The sequence below is a fragment of the Cetorhinus maximus genome, chromosome 1 (assembly GCF_964194155.1).
Source record: "Cetorhinus maximus chromosome 1, sCetMax3.hap1.1, whole genome shotgun sequence".
Taxonomy (NCBI): domain Eukaryota; kingdom Metazoa; phylum Chordata; class Chondrichthyes; order Lamniformes; family Cetorhinidae; genus Cetorhinus; species Cetorhinus maximus.
The window spans coordinates 200,101,695-200,115,614 of NC_135879.1; the positions used below are offsets into that span (position 1 = coordinate 200,101,695).

The following is a 13,920-nucleotide window of genomic DNA, read 5'->3' on the forward strand; positions in this document are numbered from 1 at the left end:
GTGCCTCTGTCGCTCTCTTCTCTGTCATCTCCACTCTCTGTGCGTCACAGGGCATACAGCTAGTTCACCAGACTCCATGCTCCTGATGTAATCCTCTTGCAGGATGATAGAGAGAGACGCATGGGTTAGCTTGGGTGTTCTAAGAACCTCTCTTGGTTAAGTCTGAAGGCCCCTTAAAGTATCCCGGAGAGCGCTGGCCACTACTTGGATGGCTAGAGTTTAGTGCTCTGCAAGGCTACCTGAAACCCCAACCACCTCCGCCCCACTCCGCCTGACTGATTGGCGACAGCTTCACCCACTGGACTGCATGCTGTGCTCTCAACTCAGGCACAGGTATTCTCTTAACCCGCACTGCAAGGCTGCACTGTTAGCTTGAACCATGGGGGAGACTGGTCCAAACCGGGATGATAACATTGCAAGGGGCTGTGGGTGCATCCACCAATGACTGCTCCACACCTAGCTTTAGCAAGGCAATTGTACAATGTGTGCAGTTGTCCAACTGTTCTGCAGTCCACTAAAATGCTCATTAGTTTGCAGTCTCTGCCCATGGATTGAAAAGCTGTGGAGCACTTGGTGGCAATTTCATGCCTCTGCATTGCTTGAGTGGGCAGAGAAGCTAGAGGCCCAAATCCATGCATGTCAATGTGGCTGCATCTGAACCATCTCAGCTGCAGAGGAGTGGTCACTTCATATAGGTTTCCCCTAATGCCTGGCAGCTTCCCTCCCTCCCACCCTGCACGTGGTTGTGCGCTACCTTCAACTGGCCCTTGCCCCCATGCCCAAATCATCTCAACCAAATGGTAGCCCTTACCCCCATGTCTCCAACGCGCCTCAACCTTGAAGTCCAATAGGCAACCGAGGCAAGTGCTGCGCAATGTTACTGTGTACTCACCTCTGAGTTCCCCTCAAAGTGCAGCCTGCCAAGTGCACGCTTTATATATACTGTTGTGAAACACATCGGTGTACGTTGATGTGGGTGGACCATCCAGCGGAGGGGATGATTCCAGCAGCTGGCCTTATAATGATATGCAGATGTATTACAACGAGGTTCCCGACGTTCAAGGGCAGGAAACGTGGCCTGCCATCGGGCTGAGCGGGCGATCACAAACTGGTTTCATGATGTCGTGAAACTGATTTCTGGCCTCCTCGCCATATCATGCCGAGCACGCCCAATGCCAGCGGGCATGGACGATTCCGCCCAGTGGGTGGGCTGTTTGTTCTCAATGAATCTCCCCAGACTGTTTGGTATTTTTTCAAGCTCAAAGTGAAGGTGAAACATTACATTTACTTATTGTGATTTGTTCCACATGCACCTCAGCCACACGTTTGTTGTGGAGAGAGCTGCACTTTGCTCAGATCAGAATGCGAATTCTTCCAGCTAGCAACACCAGCTGCTTACTTACTGTTGGAGATCGTAACTCCCCGGTGGTTAAACCCAGCAAATACTGGGCTGGTTCCTTTGGAATTGTAAGAATTGGCCTGGCTCTTAAGATTTCTCAGCTTGCTGTCAATATATTCAGGTAGAAGTAAAGCATTTGTTTGGGGAGAGGTAATTTTATGCATGTTGTAGCAACTTGATCCATTAGCATGAATTAAATGGTTATTAATTTTTTCCAAGCTCCTGATATTATTGAAATAAAAATAGAAAGTGCTGGAAAAACTCAGCTGGTCTGGCAGTATCTGTGGAGAGAGAAACAGAGTTAACGTTTTGAGTCCAATATGATTCATTGGAACCAAAGAAGAGTCCTCATAGGACTCGAAATGTTACCTCTGTTTCTCTCTGCACAGACGCTGCCAGGCTGGCTGAGTTTTTCCAGCACTTTCTGTTTTAATTTTAGATCTCCAGCATCTGCAATACTTGCTTTTATTCTTCTAATATTACTGCTTGGAGTAAACAGGTAAAACATATTTTATTATGCTGGGTTTGCTTAGTAAGCCTTGATTTATGAGCTTATTCTAAAAACTTTTAGCAGAATAGATGTGTACAACATTTGTTCAGAGCTGGCATTAGAGCATGGGAAAGAATGGGAAGATTGGAAGGAATATCACATAGCAAAAAGTACCTATAAGCATTCAATTTATTACAGAAGCATTAACATGTTTCAATTTAGTATAGAGCCATTAACATGTTTCAATTTTCTACAAAGTAGAGACATTTAAATTATGGCTTTAGAAAAGTATTCTAACGCATACATATGTTTGCAGGTTGTGATATGTAAAATGAACACAGGAGTTAGTTGCTGCTATTGTAATCAGAGCCATGAGACTCTATTAAGAACTGCAAATGACCTAGATGTTCTACATTCAATCACCTAATTGTTTTCTATGAAATATATGAGTGCCTTAGATATTAAACAAAAATATTCAAGATATTCAAGCTATTCTTTTAGAAATTCATAGCAACACTAAGGTACAGATCAATGCAAGAATGATACATAATAATTAACTAAAATTACAGTATCGGGTTTCAAGATGCAAATTTATTTTATTGGTCTAGATTTTGCTGTTGTGGGATTTGTAATGGTGCCTGTCATGAGTAAGACTTGCCCTAAGGTATTTAAGTTTTAAAATTATTGCTGGAAGTGCAAGCCCATATCATCACAGTATGGGAAATCAGGCATGTGAGACGTCAGTGAACAGAGTAAGCAACTGCATAGCTCCTTAACTAATCAGACTGAAGGGTTCAGAAATAAACAACACAACGACTGAGAAGGAAATGTAAATTAAAGTGAGTGACTTCAATGACGAATCAGATACAGAAAGAGAAATAAAGAGAGGGGGGGAAAGTTTGGATTAAGAGTGAGAAAAGAGACAAAAGGAAAGAAAAAAATTAAACATTTGTAAAGAATTTTAATATCTCTAACAACAATTAATAACTGAAGGAATGAGACTCAACATTTTGAATAGTTAATTTTTAAAGACAAAGAAGTCATAACATTCAAGGCTATGGGCCATGTGCTGGTAAATGGGATTAGGTAGGTAGGTCAGGTGTTTCTCACGTGTCTGGGCAGACTCGATGGGCCAAAGGGCCTCTTCTGCACTGTGTGATTCTGTGATTCTGTGAAGTTAATTGACAGTAATTAACACTTACCACATTGTTAAAATGCACTTAAAGTTGAAGTGGTAAGACTTAACTTCCTACTTAGTTCATATTGACAGTACAAATTCTGCAACTTCATTGATAAAGCAGTTGAAGATGGTTGGGCCTAGGACACTTCCCTAATTTCTACAATTACACCTTAATGAAAATGGCCAAAAAATATAATTAATTATAAAAGACAGGGATATCAGCAGTGCAATTGAATGTGTTTTATTTCATTACAGGTGTTTATTTCTTTATTTTCAACATGTTGAAGCATGAAGATGTAGAAGAAACATCTGTCTATCTAATGCACAATGGAAATGCTGTCATAAGCATGTATAGGTATGAACTGAAATTCAAAAAACTAGTGAATTTTAACTTTTAATTTTAAAATCAAGGTTTAGAGGTTTCTGAGGTCGTCTGCTGGACTTCCTATGAGATGTTAATCATATGCAATTCAACTCAGTTCTAATACCAATATCCATAGTTGCCTACAAGTAGAGCTCTTTGCAGATGTATTGCAAATTATGCATTGAACAATGTTTCACAAGAATGAGGCGTATTTAGATATGATGTATCATAGCATTGACCTCTTTATTTTATAGGGTTAAAAACTATGTTCAGTTAGAGAAAATGACGCATTTCATTTTGACACACAGCCTCATATCTGTCCCAGTAAAGGGTTAAACTATTCCACTCAAATACAAGCATCTTGTGGTGCTTTCTTTCTTGTACATATATTTGAGTGGCAGTGCTTCTTGAATTTAAAAAACTCATTAAAATTTTCTTTTCCCAGTCATATATTACAAAGTATTTTTCATCCTGTTTTGTTCCAATACATGTAGCTATCACATAGAGGCAAATTATCCAGACATAATCCATAAATCGCCAGCAGCAGTTGTCATTTAGAGATTAATATTCAGAGAGCTGTATCTTGGTCGAGTTCACATTACACTTTAACACAGCAAATGGTTCTGTTCTCTACTTTCTATCTTGTGATAGTCAATCTTGTTGTAACTGTAAATCTGTCAATGTTACTGTTCATAGTAACATTTATTGGTTAATAAGTCTGTTTCAGGGTTTATAGATTAAGCACATGTAGTAATTATGGTTTTATTTAGAGTTGTAATGTACCTTTAAGGATAATACTTGTTAGGGAAGATCACCAATAGGAGAGTAGCATGGGCAACCTCAGCAGACAGTGTAGAGATAGAGTTGGAGTTGGAGTTGAAAACACGTGTTGTTGTTGCCGAGTATCTTGTAAATAAACTTAGGGGAGAATTTTCTCCTCGTCGGGGGAGCTGAGCCGTGGGCTGACGCACAGCCGATCACTACCTGCATGCAGGCAGGAGGAGGAGGGTGAGTCGGGGCCTGCGCAAAGGAGCACAGAAATCTCCCTGAGGCACAGAGCTGCCTCAGGGAGATCAGTTTGATTGTTATGAATTGAAATAAAGAAGAAAAAATATTATTCAGACGTGTCCCCTCATGTGACAGTGTCACATGAGCTAGGGCATGTCAATGAATTTTAATTAAAAATTTTATTCAATTTATAAAGCCTTCACGAAACCTCATCCCACCCGTGGATGAGGTTTTGTGATAAATGCGAAGGCGGCTTGGGCTCTTCGCCTGCCCGCCAACATTAAGGTTGGACGGGCAGTGCAGACAACCAGCTTATTTAGATTATTAACAGCCTTAATAGGCCTTTGACAGTTTGGTGGGCGCGCAGCCGACTCCGGTGCGCGCCCACTGAACTGAAGATCAGAATGATGTCATTTTACGTGTCGGCGAGCGGGGCCCGCCCCCTGCACACCGACCAGAAGATTCAGGCCATAATGTTTCCACTGAAGAAGTGTCTGCAGTTTAATTCTATTACTAATAGCACAACTCGGCCATCCTACAAAGCACATTTTTAAAGAATGGCTATTTGGTCACCTGCCAAACTCCAGGAAGATTACCTGATGGTATCTGATATGACCAGTGAGCCAAAATAAAGTGACAAGGGTTTTCTGATCAGTCCCTGGGCTAACAACAAGTAATCTTTGTCAGGTAAAGACCGAGGTACAATTGGTCTTCTGAGACAATCTGAGACAAGTGTTTCTAAGGGTTAGGACATCGAAAAAAAAACAGATTTGATTTTTTGACATTAGACTCTCTAGTGGATTGATTTACTTCAACATTTCCCTCAGCTAGACTCCAACCTGAACTTACCTAAATGACCTAAAGCATGATGTCACAATCCTCTGCATGCATGTTTTGAAATGTATACCTAATACCTGTATCTCATAGCGGCAGCCAATATGGAGAGTAGTGACAGTCTGAATAATATACATGGGATAGACTGGCAGTCAAAGGTCACGCTCCTAAAGCCAGATCAGAAGTAAACTTAGCAAAGCCAAAAGAATTTAAATCTAATGGTGAAAAAGCTGCTTTGCCTTTGCCTATATTTTTAATATTCTTGCTGTACAAAGAAACTTTATGAAACATTTGTACTTTAGTGAGTTAAAAGCATAACTTTCTGCATTACAGATGCACATGGCCTGAATCTTCTGTTCAGGGATGGAGCACCTATTTCCGACCCTGATCAGACAAAAAATTACGTGCTTACCTTACTCTGATTTTTCAGGGCTATCTTCCGATGGAGGATCCTGCAGAACTGACACAGTGCAGGAATCCTCGGAGGATGCAGCAGAAAGAATCTGTGCAGAAACCATGCCCCCTTTTTATCGCACTAGTTGCCATATTTTGTGAGCAAAGAATTAAATGTCCCAAAGTTTCTTTGAAAAGCTATCGAGGGAAAGTGAGTGAGTAAGAGGGTAGGATAGTTAGGTATGCAGGTAAGAGAGTAGGGTGGAGAAGGTAAACAGGTAAGGGGGTAGTATGGAGAAGGTAAGCAGGTATCAGGGCAGGGTAGATAAAGCAGGTAAGGGGGGGCAGATGGGCAGGGTGGCAGGTGGGTAAGGTGGTAGTTGGGCAGGGTGGCAGATGGGTAGGGTGGCATTGTGGCAGCTGGTTGGGGTGGTATTTGGGCAACATAGCTGATGGGTGAGGTTGTAGGATGGCAGCTGGTAGGGTGGCAGGGTGGCAGCTGGGTAGGCAGGTAGGGTAGTAGGGTGTCAGGTGGGTAGGGTAGCATGGTGGCAGGTGGGTGAGTGGGCAGCTGGGTCATGGGATAGTCGGGGTCAGGAGGGTTTGTCATGTGGAGGCTAGTCAGTCTGGGTCAGCAGGGAGTTGGGTGGTGGGGGGTGGTCATGTTGGGTTGTGGGCAGTCAAGGGGGGGGTCATGTGGTAAGGTCATGTCAGGTTGGTTTGGAGGAGTCGCGTGGTGGGGGCTAGTCAGGTTGGGTCGGGGGGCTAGTCAGTTTGGGTCGGGGTTCAGGAGGGAGTTGGGTGGTGGGGGCTAGTCAGGTTGGGTCGGGGTTCAGGAGGGAGTTGGGTTGTGGGGGCTAGTCAGGTCTGGTGAGTAGGGGAGTCAGTGGCTCAGGGGGTAGTTGGGTGCTGGAGGCTAGTCAGGTCAAGTTGGGGGAGTTAGAAGGTCAGGGAGTTCGCGGGTCAGGTGGGGAGTCTGGGGGACCGGGGGGTTAGTCGGGGATCAAGTGAGGAGTTGGGGGGTCAGTGTGAGTGATTGGGGGGCTAGTTGTAGAGTGACCCAGGTGTTAGAGTAGGGCTGGAATTTTCCACTCCCACCACTGGCAGGCGTTGTCGCGGGAAGGATGGGAAAATTTGGAGAGCTGTTGACTTTTAACGCTTCTCCAAATTTTCCCATCTTGCCCACAATGATTCCTGCTGGTGTTGGGGCCAGAAAATCCCACCCTAGGTTTTTTCTGCCTAACATTTCCTGAGTAACTATAAGACCATAAGACATAGGAGCAGAAATTAGGCCATTTGACCCATCAAGTCTGCTCCGCCATTCAATCATGGCTGATAAGTTTCTCAACCCCATTCTCCCACCTTCTCCCCGTAACCTTTGATCCCCTTACCAATCAAGAACCTATCTATCTCGGTCTTAAATACACACAATGACCTGGCCTCCACAGCCTTCTGTGGCAATGAATTCCATAGATTCACCACTTTCTAGCTAAAGAAGTTTCTCCTCATCTCTGTTCCAAAAGGTCTTCCCTTTACTCTGAGGCTGTGCCCTCGGGTCCTAGTCTCTCCTACTAATGGAAACATCTTCCCCACATCCACTCTACCCAGGCCTTTCAGTATTCTGTAAGTTTCAATCAGATCCCCCCTCATCCTTCTAAACTCCATCGAGTATAGACCCAGAGTCCTCAAACGTTCCTCATATGTTAAGTTAAGTTAAATTAAGTTAGCTATACAGATAAGTAAGTCGGAACTGTCCAAGATACCTGACTCTAACTATGCTAGTTCAGGGACCCCAGAGAGTACACAAGGTGTTGCCTCCTCCAGGTTTCAGGGACCGAGGAGAAGCAAGCATGACTTCATCAGATCACTTTCAATTAAAACACACTTTTCCAGTCTTCCACAGGAATAAATGTTTACCTTTTGCATCCCCAATTGTCTAGTTTCTCTTCTTTATCCCCTCATACAGTCTCCAAACTCATCTCATCAATTAAACGCACCTCCTACTCTGTGGGCCTGATTCTCCTGAACTGTTGACCACCCAACTTCTTTTCACTGTTCCATGCCAGCCACAGGGTCAGCCCAAAACTTGACCATAAAATCTAGCCTGACACTTGAGTGCGGTACTGAGGGAGTGCTGCGCTGACAGAGGTATTGTCCTTCAGATGAGCTATTAAACTGAGGCCTCTTCTGCCCCTTCAAGTGGATGTGAAAGATCACACATTAGTATTTCCCAAAACAAAAACGGGGGAATTCTTCCTGGTATCCTGGTCAATATTTATTTCTCACTGATAATTTCAATCTTGCAGTCTATCCAAGTGTGAAAAACATTTTCACACAGCGAGCGGTTTGGGTCTGGAATGCACTGCCTGGAAGTGTGGCGGAGGCAGGTTCAATCGAGGTATTCAAGGGGGCATTAGGTAGTTATTTGAATAGAAATAATGTGCAGGGGTACAGGGAAGAGGCAGGGCAATGGCACTAGGTCAGAATGCTCATTTGGAGAGCCGGTGCAGACACAATGGGCCAAATGGCCTCCTTCTGTGCCATTAAAATTCTGTGGATAGCACTAATCATTATCGATGATCATTAGCACACTGTTATTTCTGGAACCATGTTTTGTGCAAATTGGTTGCCACTTTTCCTGCATTACAGCTATGACTGCAAAATTTCTTCATTGATTTTAAAGTGCTTTGGGACATTTTGAGATCATGAAAGTTGCTACAATATAATTTTTTTTTCTTATATTGTTAATAGTTCTCTCTCCTCAGATACTGACCTCAAAAGAATTCATCCTTGACCTCTCTTTTCTTATAAAATACTATTCCATCCTTTTCCCTCCAAAGTCCTCAGATATGTTGTCATGTCATCAAAGTCACAAATGACATCCCCTGTGATGATGCTCTTATCATTCCCAATCCTTCTCAGCCTATCTGCAACCTTTGAACAGTGTCCCATAGCTCTGGGGCTGTGTTTTAGTATCTCATCCAAACTAGTCTTCCCAATTGTGCTATCATCTTGTATACACATGTGGATTTTTAAACCAATTAATATTTAAAAATGTTGTTTGATCATAATTCTTTTGCTGTTTTATTATTTCAACGGGTGGTATGGATGACGAGGCAGCCAGTTTAAGAAAAAATGAACTTGTTTGATTTTTTTCTTGTCACCTTTCAGTTCTGAATCCAAGGGCAAACACGATACTTCAGGAAACAGTGGAGTGCTTAAGCTTGGAACAGGAGATGAAGTATGGCTGCGGATGGGAAATGGAGCATTGCATGGCGACCACCAAAGATACTGTACATTTTCTGGCTTCCTTCTTTTTGAGGATAACTAAGAACCTTAATTATTAATGTTGTTCCTTAATAACATTAGATGCACCATACTGAGAATATAATTGCACATTCTGATCTAAAGTAACCCTTTATCCATGGTCTATTCAGAGTGGTGAGAGTAACTTCATTAAAACATAAAAAACCCATTTCTTCGTTCTGAGTTTGGCTTTCCACAAATTATTTTAAGTATTTTCATTCTAAGCCTCCCCTCCTCCATCCTACCCTATGATTACTGGTGCGAGAAAAGATACATCTGGCCCATGCATAAAATTCACCCTGGTCAAGATGAGGGCACACAGGTATTTTTTGCATCCCTACTCAAAATTTCCCCTTGTAGAGGAGACATTAGGCAGTCTAAAAGCAGATGCACAGTTTAGACATGCTTGAAGGAGGTCTCATCTATACATCTTGGACTCCAGTGCCAAAACAGACCAGTCTGTTGACTGCCCTGCTCTTCTCAATGTTTTGTTACAAAAAAGTGGACAAAACTGGGAGAAATGCATGAATATTGCTTGACTGCCACCTACTCTCAGTCTCCATGCATAGCTCACCACAATAGTGAGAGTGTGTGTGGCATAACAAATTTTCATATGAATGTTTTGGCTCCTAGCATCAAACAAGAAGGTTATACTTTTAGGCATGGTCACAAGCTGGATATGGCCATAGCAAAACAAAAACAGAATTACCTGTAAAAACTCAGCAGGTCTGGCAGCATCGGCGGAGAAGAAAAAGTTGACGTTTCGAGTCCTCATGACCCTTCAACAGAACTGAGTAATATTAGGAGAGGGGTGACATATAAGCTGAAATATTTGCTCTCCCCGCACCACCCCCCACCCCCCCAACCTTAAACCAGCTTATATTTCACCCCTCTCCTAATATTACTCAGTTCTGTTGAAGGGTCATGAGGACTCGAAACGTCAACTCTTTTCTTCTCCGCCGATGCTGCCAGACCTGCTGAGTTTTTACAGGTAATTCTGTTTTTGTTTTGGATTTCCAGCATCCGCAGTTTTTTGTTTTTATGGCCATAGCAAACCTATTTCTATGCTGTGTCTAAGAAGTGATAAGTTGGGCCCTACAGTATTTAATCTATAAAATACATCCATTAAGAATAACACATTACTAAATACATGACAATAATAAAATGTATTTCAAGTAGGAATTTTAAGTAGGGTTAAACGTTTCAGTAAATTGGGACACTTTATGGAAAGATTGTGTCAATAGCAATGATAATTTCAGGAATAAATTTTTTAAAATCAGAAGCATCATATTAACAGGTGAAAAGTATAAATGCTAGTAACAGTTCCAGGGTTAACACCTTTTGTGATTGAGATTGTACAATGCCAACAAATAAATCTATATATAAGATGTCATTGATCCTTGACTTATTATGAGCGGTGTACTGATATGTGAGTTGATGTTGCGGTATTTGTTATTGTATATCTGGTCACATAACATTTTATTTTGGTTTAATTTTGTTTCCTTGCATCTTAAATACCTCAATATGATCTGATGGCCCTTTACAGCCTACCTTCCTTTAATCCCTTGCTCTTTTCAGGCTTGCTGCTTCATGTGTTGCTTGGCCTTCATTTATAGCCTACTGGCCATGGAATCAGCTAGGATTTAGTAATTTTCCTATTTTTTATTTTGCCTTTCATCAAAAGAAGACAAGGGAATGTTGTTTGGTGGCTTTGTTATACCAACATTCATGTAACTTCTGAAAGAATCCATTTAAAAATGAACTACAGGTCTTATATTTTCCCTTTGCTGAGAAAAGGTCCCTGCATCCACTTGACAGGTGCCAACAGTAATTTGATTGAAACTGAGAAGTAAATGAGATTCCGTTTTTGCAGAAAAGGCTGGAGCCATTTTGAAGCCCAGATCTCATTTACATAGAAACATACATAGAAATTAGGAGCAGGGGTAGGACATTCAGCCCTTCGAGCCTGCTCCGCCATTCATTATCATCATGGCTGATCATCCAACTCAATAGCCTACTCCCGCTTTCTCCCCATATCCTTTGATCCCTTTCACTCCAAGAGCTATATCCAACTCCTTCTTGAAAACATACAATGTTTTGGCCTCAACTAATTTCTGTGGTAGCGAATTCCACAGGCTCACCACTCTCTGGGTGAGGAAATTTCTCTTCATCTCAGTCCTAAATGGTCTACCCCGTATCCTCAGACTGTGACCCCTGGTTCTAGGCTCCCTCACCATCAGGAACATCCTTCCAGCATCCACCCTGTCTAGTCCTGTTAGAATTTTATAGGTTTCAATGAGATCCCCCCTTGTTCTTCTGAACTCCAGCGAATATAATCCTAACCGATTCAATCTCTCCTCATATGTCAGTCCCGCCATCCCAGGAATCAGTCTGGTAAACCTTTGCTGCACTTCCTCTATAGCAAGTACATCCTTCCTCAGATAAGGAGACCAAAACTGCACACAATATTCCAGGTGTGGTCTCACCAAGGCCCTGTACAATTGCAGCAAGACATTCCTGCTCCTGTACTCGAATCCTCTGGCTATGAAGGCCAACATACCATTAGCCTTCTTTACTGCCTGCTGCACCTGTATGCTTACCTTCAGCGACTGGTGTACAAGGACACCCAGGTCTTGTTGAGCATCCCCCTCTCTCAATTTATAGCCATTCAGATAATAATCTGCCTTCCTGTTTTTGCTACCAAAGTAGATAACCTCACATTTATCCACATTATACTGCATCTGTCATGCATTTGCCCACTCACTCAGCTTGTCCAAATCACACTGAAGCATCTCTGCATCCTCCTCACAGCTCACCCTCCCATCCAGCTTTATGTCATCTGCAAATTTGGAGATATTACATTTAAATAGAATTGTGAGCTGTGATTGCTGAATATTCGTCCAAGTATCAGAGTGCATAGTATATGACCTCACTCTGCATGGTAAAAGGGACCCACTGACTGAGCCAGGCAAGAGCTTCAGTCACCCAGCAGTAAGCTTTAGTAAAAGTGGCAGCCGGTGAATTATCAGTGATAACAGGGTGGTAAGTCTACCAACCCAATTTTGAGGCCATTACTGTCCTGTTAAGTTGAGTTCGTAAAAATTCTCTCATCAATTTGTGTTTTAATGCATTGCAGCAACCCTGACATTTAATCAAAACTCTGCTCGGTCAGTAATGATTGTACTGAATGACGGAGTGGGCTTGCCAGACCATATGGTCTACTTCTGCTCTTATTTGTTGTGTTCTTGTGTTTGGGATTGTGACTTTCAATAAAATGTTAATAATGTTGCCCAATGCATGCCTAAAATGGTTTTAATTTGCTATTTATCTAATCTGTAATTTCTTGTGCTTCTGTTAAATAATTTTTGGAAATATGCAGATACAATTCTGCATCAAAGTCAGGAATCCTCGAGAGAACTGACGCACCGGAGCAATACTAAGAGGTTGCTGCACTGTCAGAGTTGGTGTCTTTCAGATGTGACCTGAAAACTGAGACCTGATCTTTCCCCTCCGGCGAACAGAAAAGTATTTTTGAACATTTTGAAGGAAAGCAAAGAATTTCTCCCTGGTGTCCTTGTCAATATTAATTCTTCAACCAATGTCATTCAGTCCTGGCCATTATTACAGTGCGGTTTGAGGGAGTTTGCTGTATGCAAATTGGCTGCTACATTTCCTACATTTGAAATGACAACATTTCAAAATCTTTTCATTGGCTGTAAAGTGCAGTGGGCCGTCCAGAGGTCACGAACAGTGCTATGCAAATACAGTAAATAAATAAATTCTATTACCAGTGACTGAATTAATAAAATTCCATTGTTATGGAATTCTGGCTGGAGTCATTAAAATGCATGTTGTTGCATTTTACCTTTCTGAGCATATTTTTTCCTCTGGAAATGGCAAATGTGCTGATACTATAGAAAGCAGCTGTGATCCCCTATGACCAGTGCCACTGGATTATGGTGATTGAATATGTGGGGTTCTGTAATTTTAACCCTTATTATGGGGATTAAATTTCTTGATTTTACACAGGAACCTGAGATCCAATAACATTTACTGGAGCTCTTGCACTAACAAGTTTTTCTTTCCTTTGGTGTTTCCCTCATTATTAAGGTTGTCACTACAAAGAACAGTTTAACAAACCTGTGTGAACAGTGAGAGAGGATCTTAGATCAGATGAAAAAGATGTAGAATCAGTTTAGGTGGACTGAAGGGCAGCAAACATTGGTAGGAGTTATTTATAGGCCACCTAACAGTAGTGGTAATGTAAGACACAGGAAGCAGAGAGTAAGGTCAAATGGGTCTTTTTCAGATTGGCAAGCCGAAACTCATGGTGTGCCGCAGGGATCAGGCTGGGTCCTCAGCTATTTACAATTTATATTAATGACTTGGATGAAGGGATCAAACGTATGGTAGCTAAATTTGCTGATAACACAAAGGTAAGTATAGGAAAGCAAGTTGCCAACAGATGGTAGAGAGTCTGCAAAGGGATATAGACAGGTTAAGTGAGTGGATAAAAATTTGACAGATGGAGTATAATGTGGAACAATGTGAACATGTCATTTTGGCTGGAAGAATAGAAAAGCAGTATACTATTTAAATGGAGTGAGATTGCAGAACTTGGTGGTACAGAGGGATCTGGGTGTCCTAGTACATGAATCACAAAGTTAATTCGCAGGTACAGAAAGTGTTTAGGAAGACAAATTGAATGTTGGCATTTATCGCAGGAGGAATGGAATATATATGAGTGGGGAATGTTTACTGCAGCTGGATAGGGCCTTGGTGAGACCACATCTGGAGTACTGTTTGCAGTTTTGGTCTCCTTATTTGAAAAAAATATATAATTGCATTAGAAGCAGTTCAGAGAAGATTTACTCAACTCATTACTGGGATGAAGGACTTAGCTTATGAAGAAAGGTTGAATATGTAAGCCCAAACCCATTGGAGTT

General features: G+C 42.0%; 1 protein-coding gene across 1 annotated transcript in view; it reads left to right on the forward strand.

The window, feature by feature from the left end:
* The window catches only part of LOC144690992 (complement C1q tumor necrosis factor-related protein 3-like), a 50,407-nt gene extending 40,746 nt beyond the window's left edge, over positions 1-9,661 (forward strand). Inside the window, exons 5-6 of the mRNA XM_078558987.1 lie at positions 3,325-3,424; positions 8,840-9,661. Of these exons, the coding sequence (XP_078415113.1) occupies positions 3,325-3,424; positions 8,840-8,999 (260 nt within the window). The 3' untranslated portion in view covers positions 9,000-9,661. The remainder of the gene's footprint in view (positions 1-3,324; positions 3,425-8,839) is intronic.
* The last annotated feature ends 4,259 nt before the right edge of the window (positions 9,662-13,920 follow it).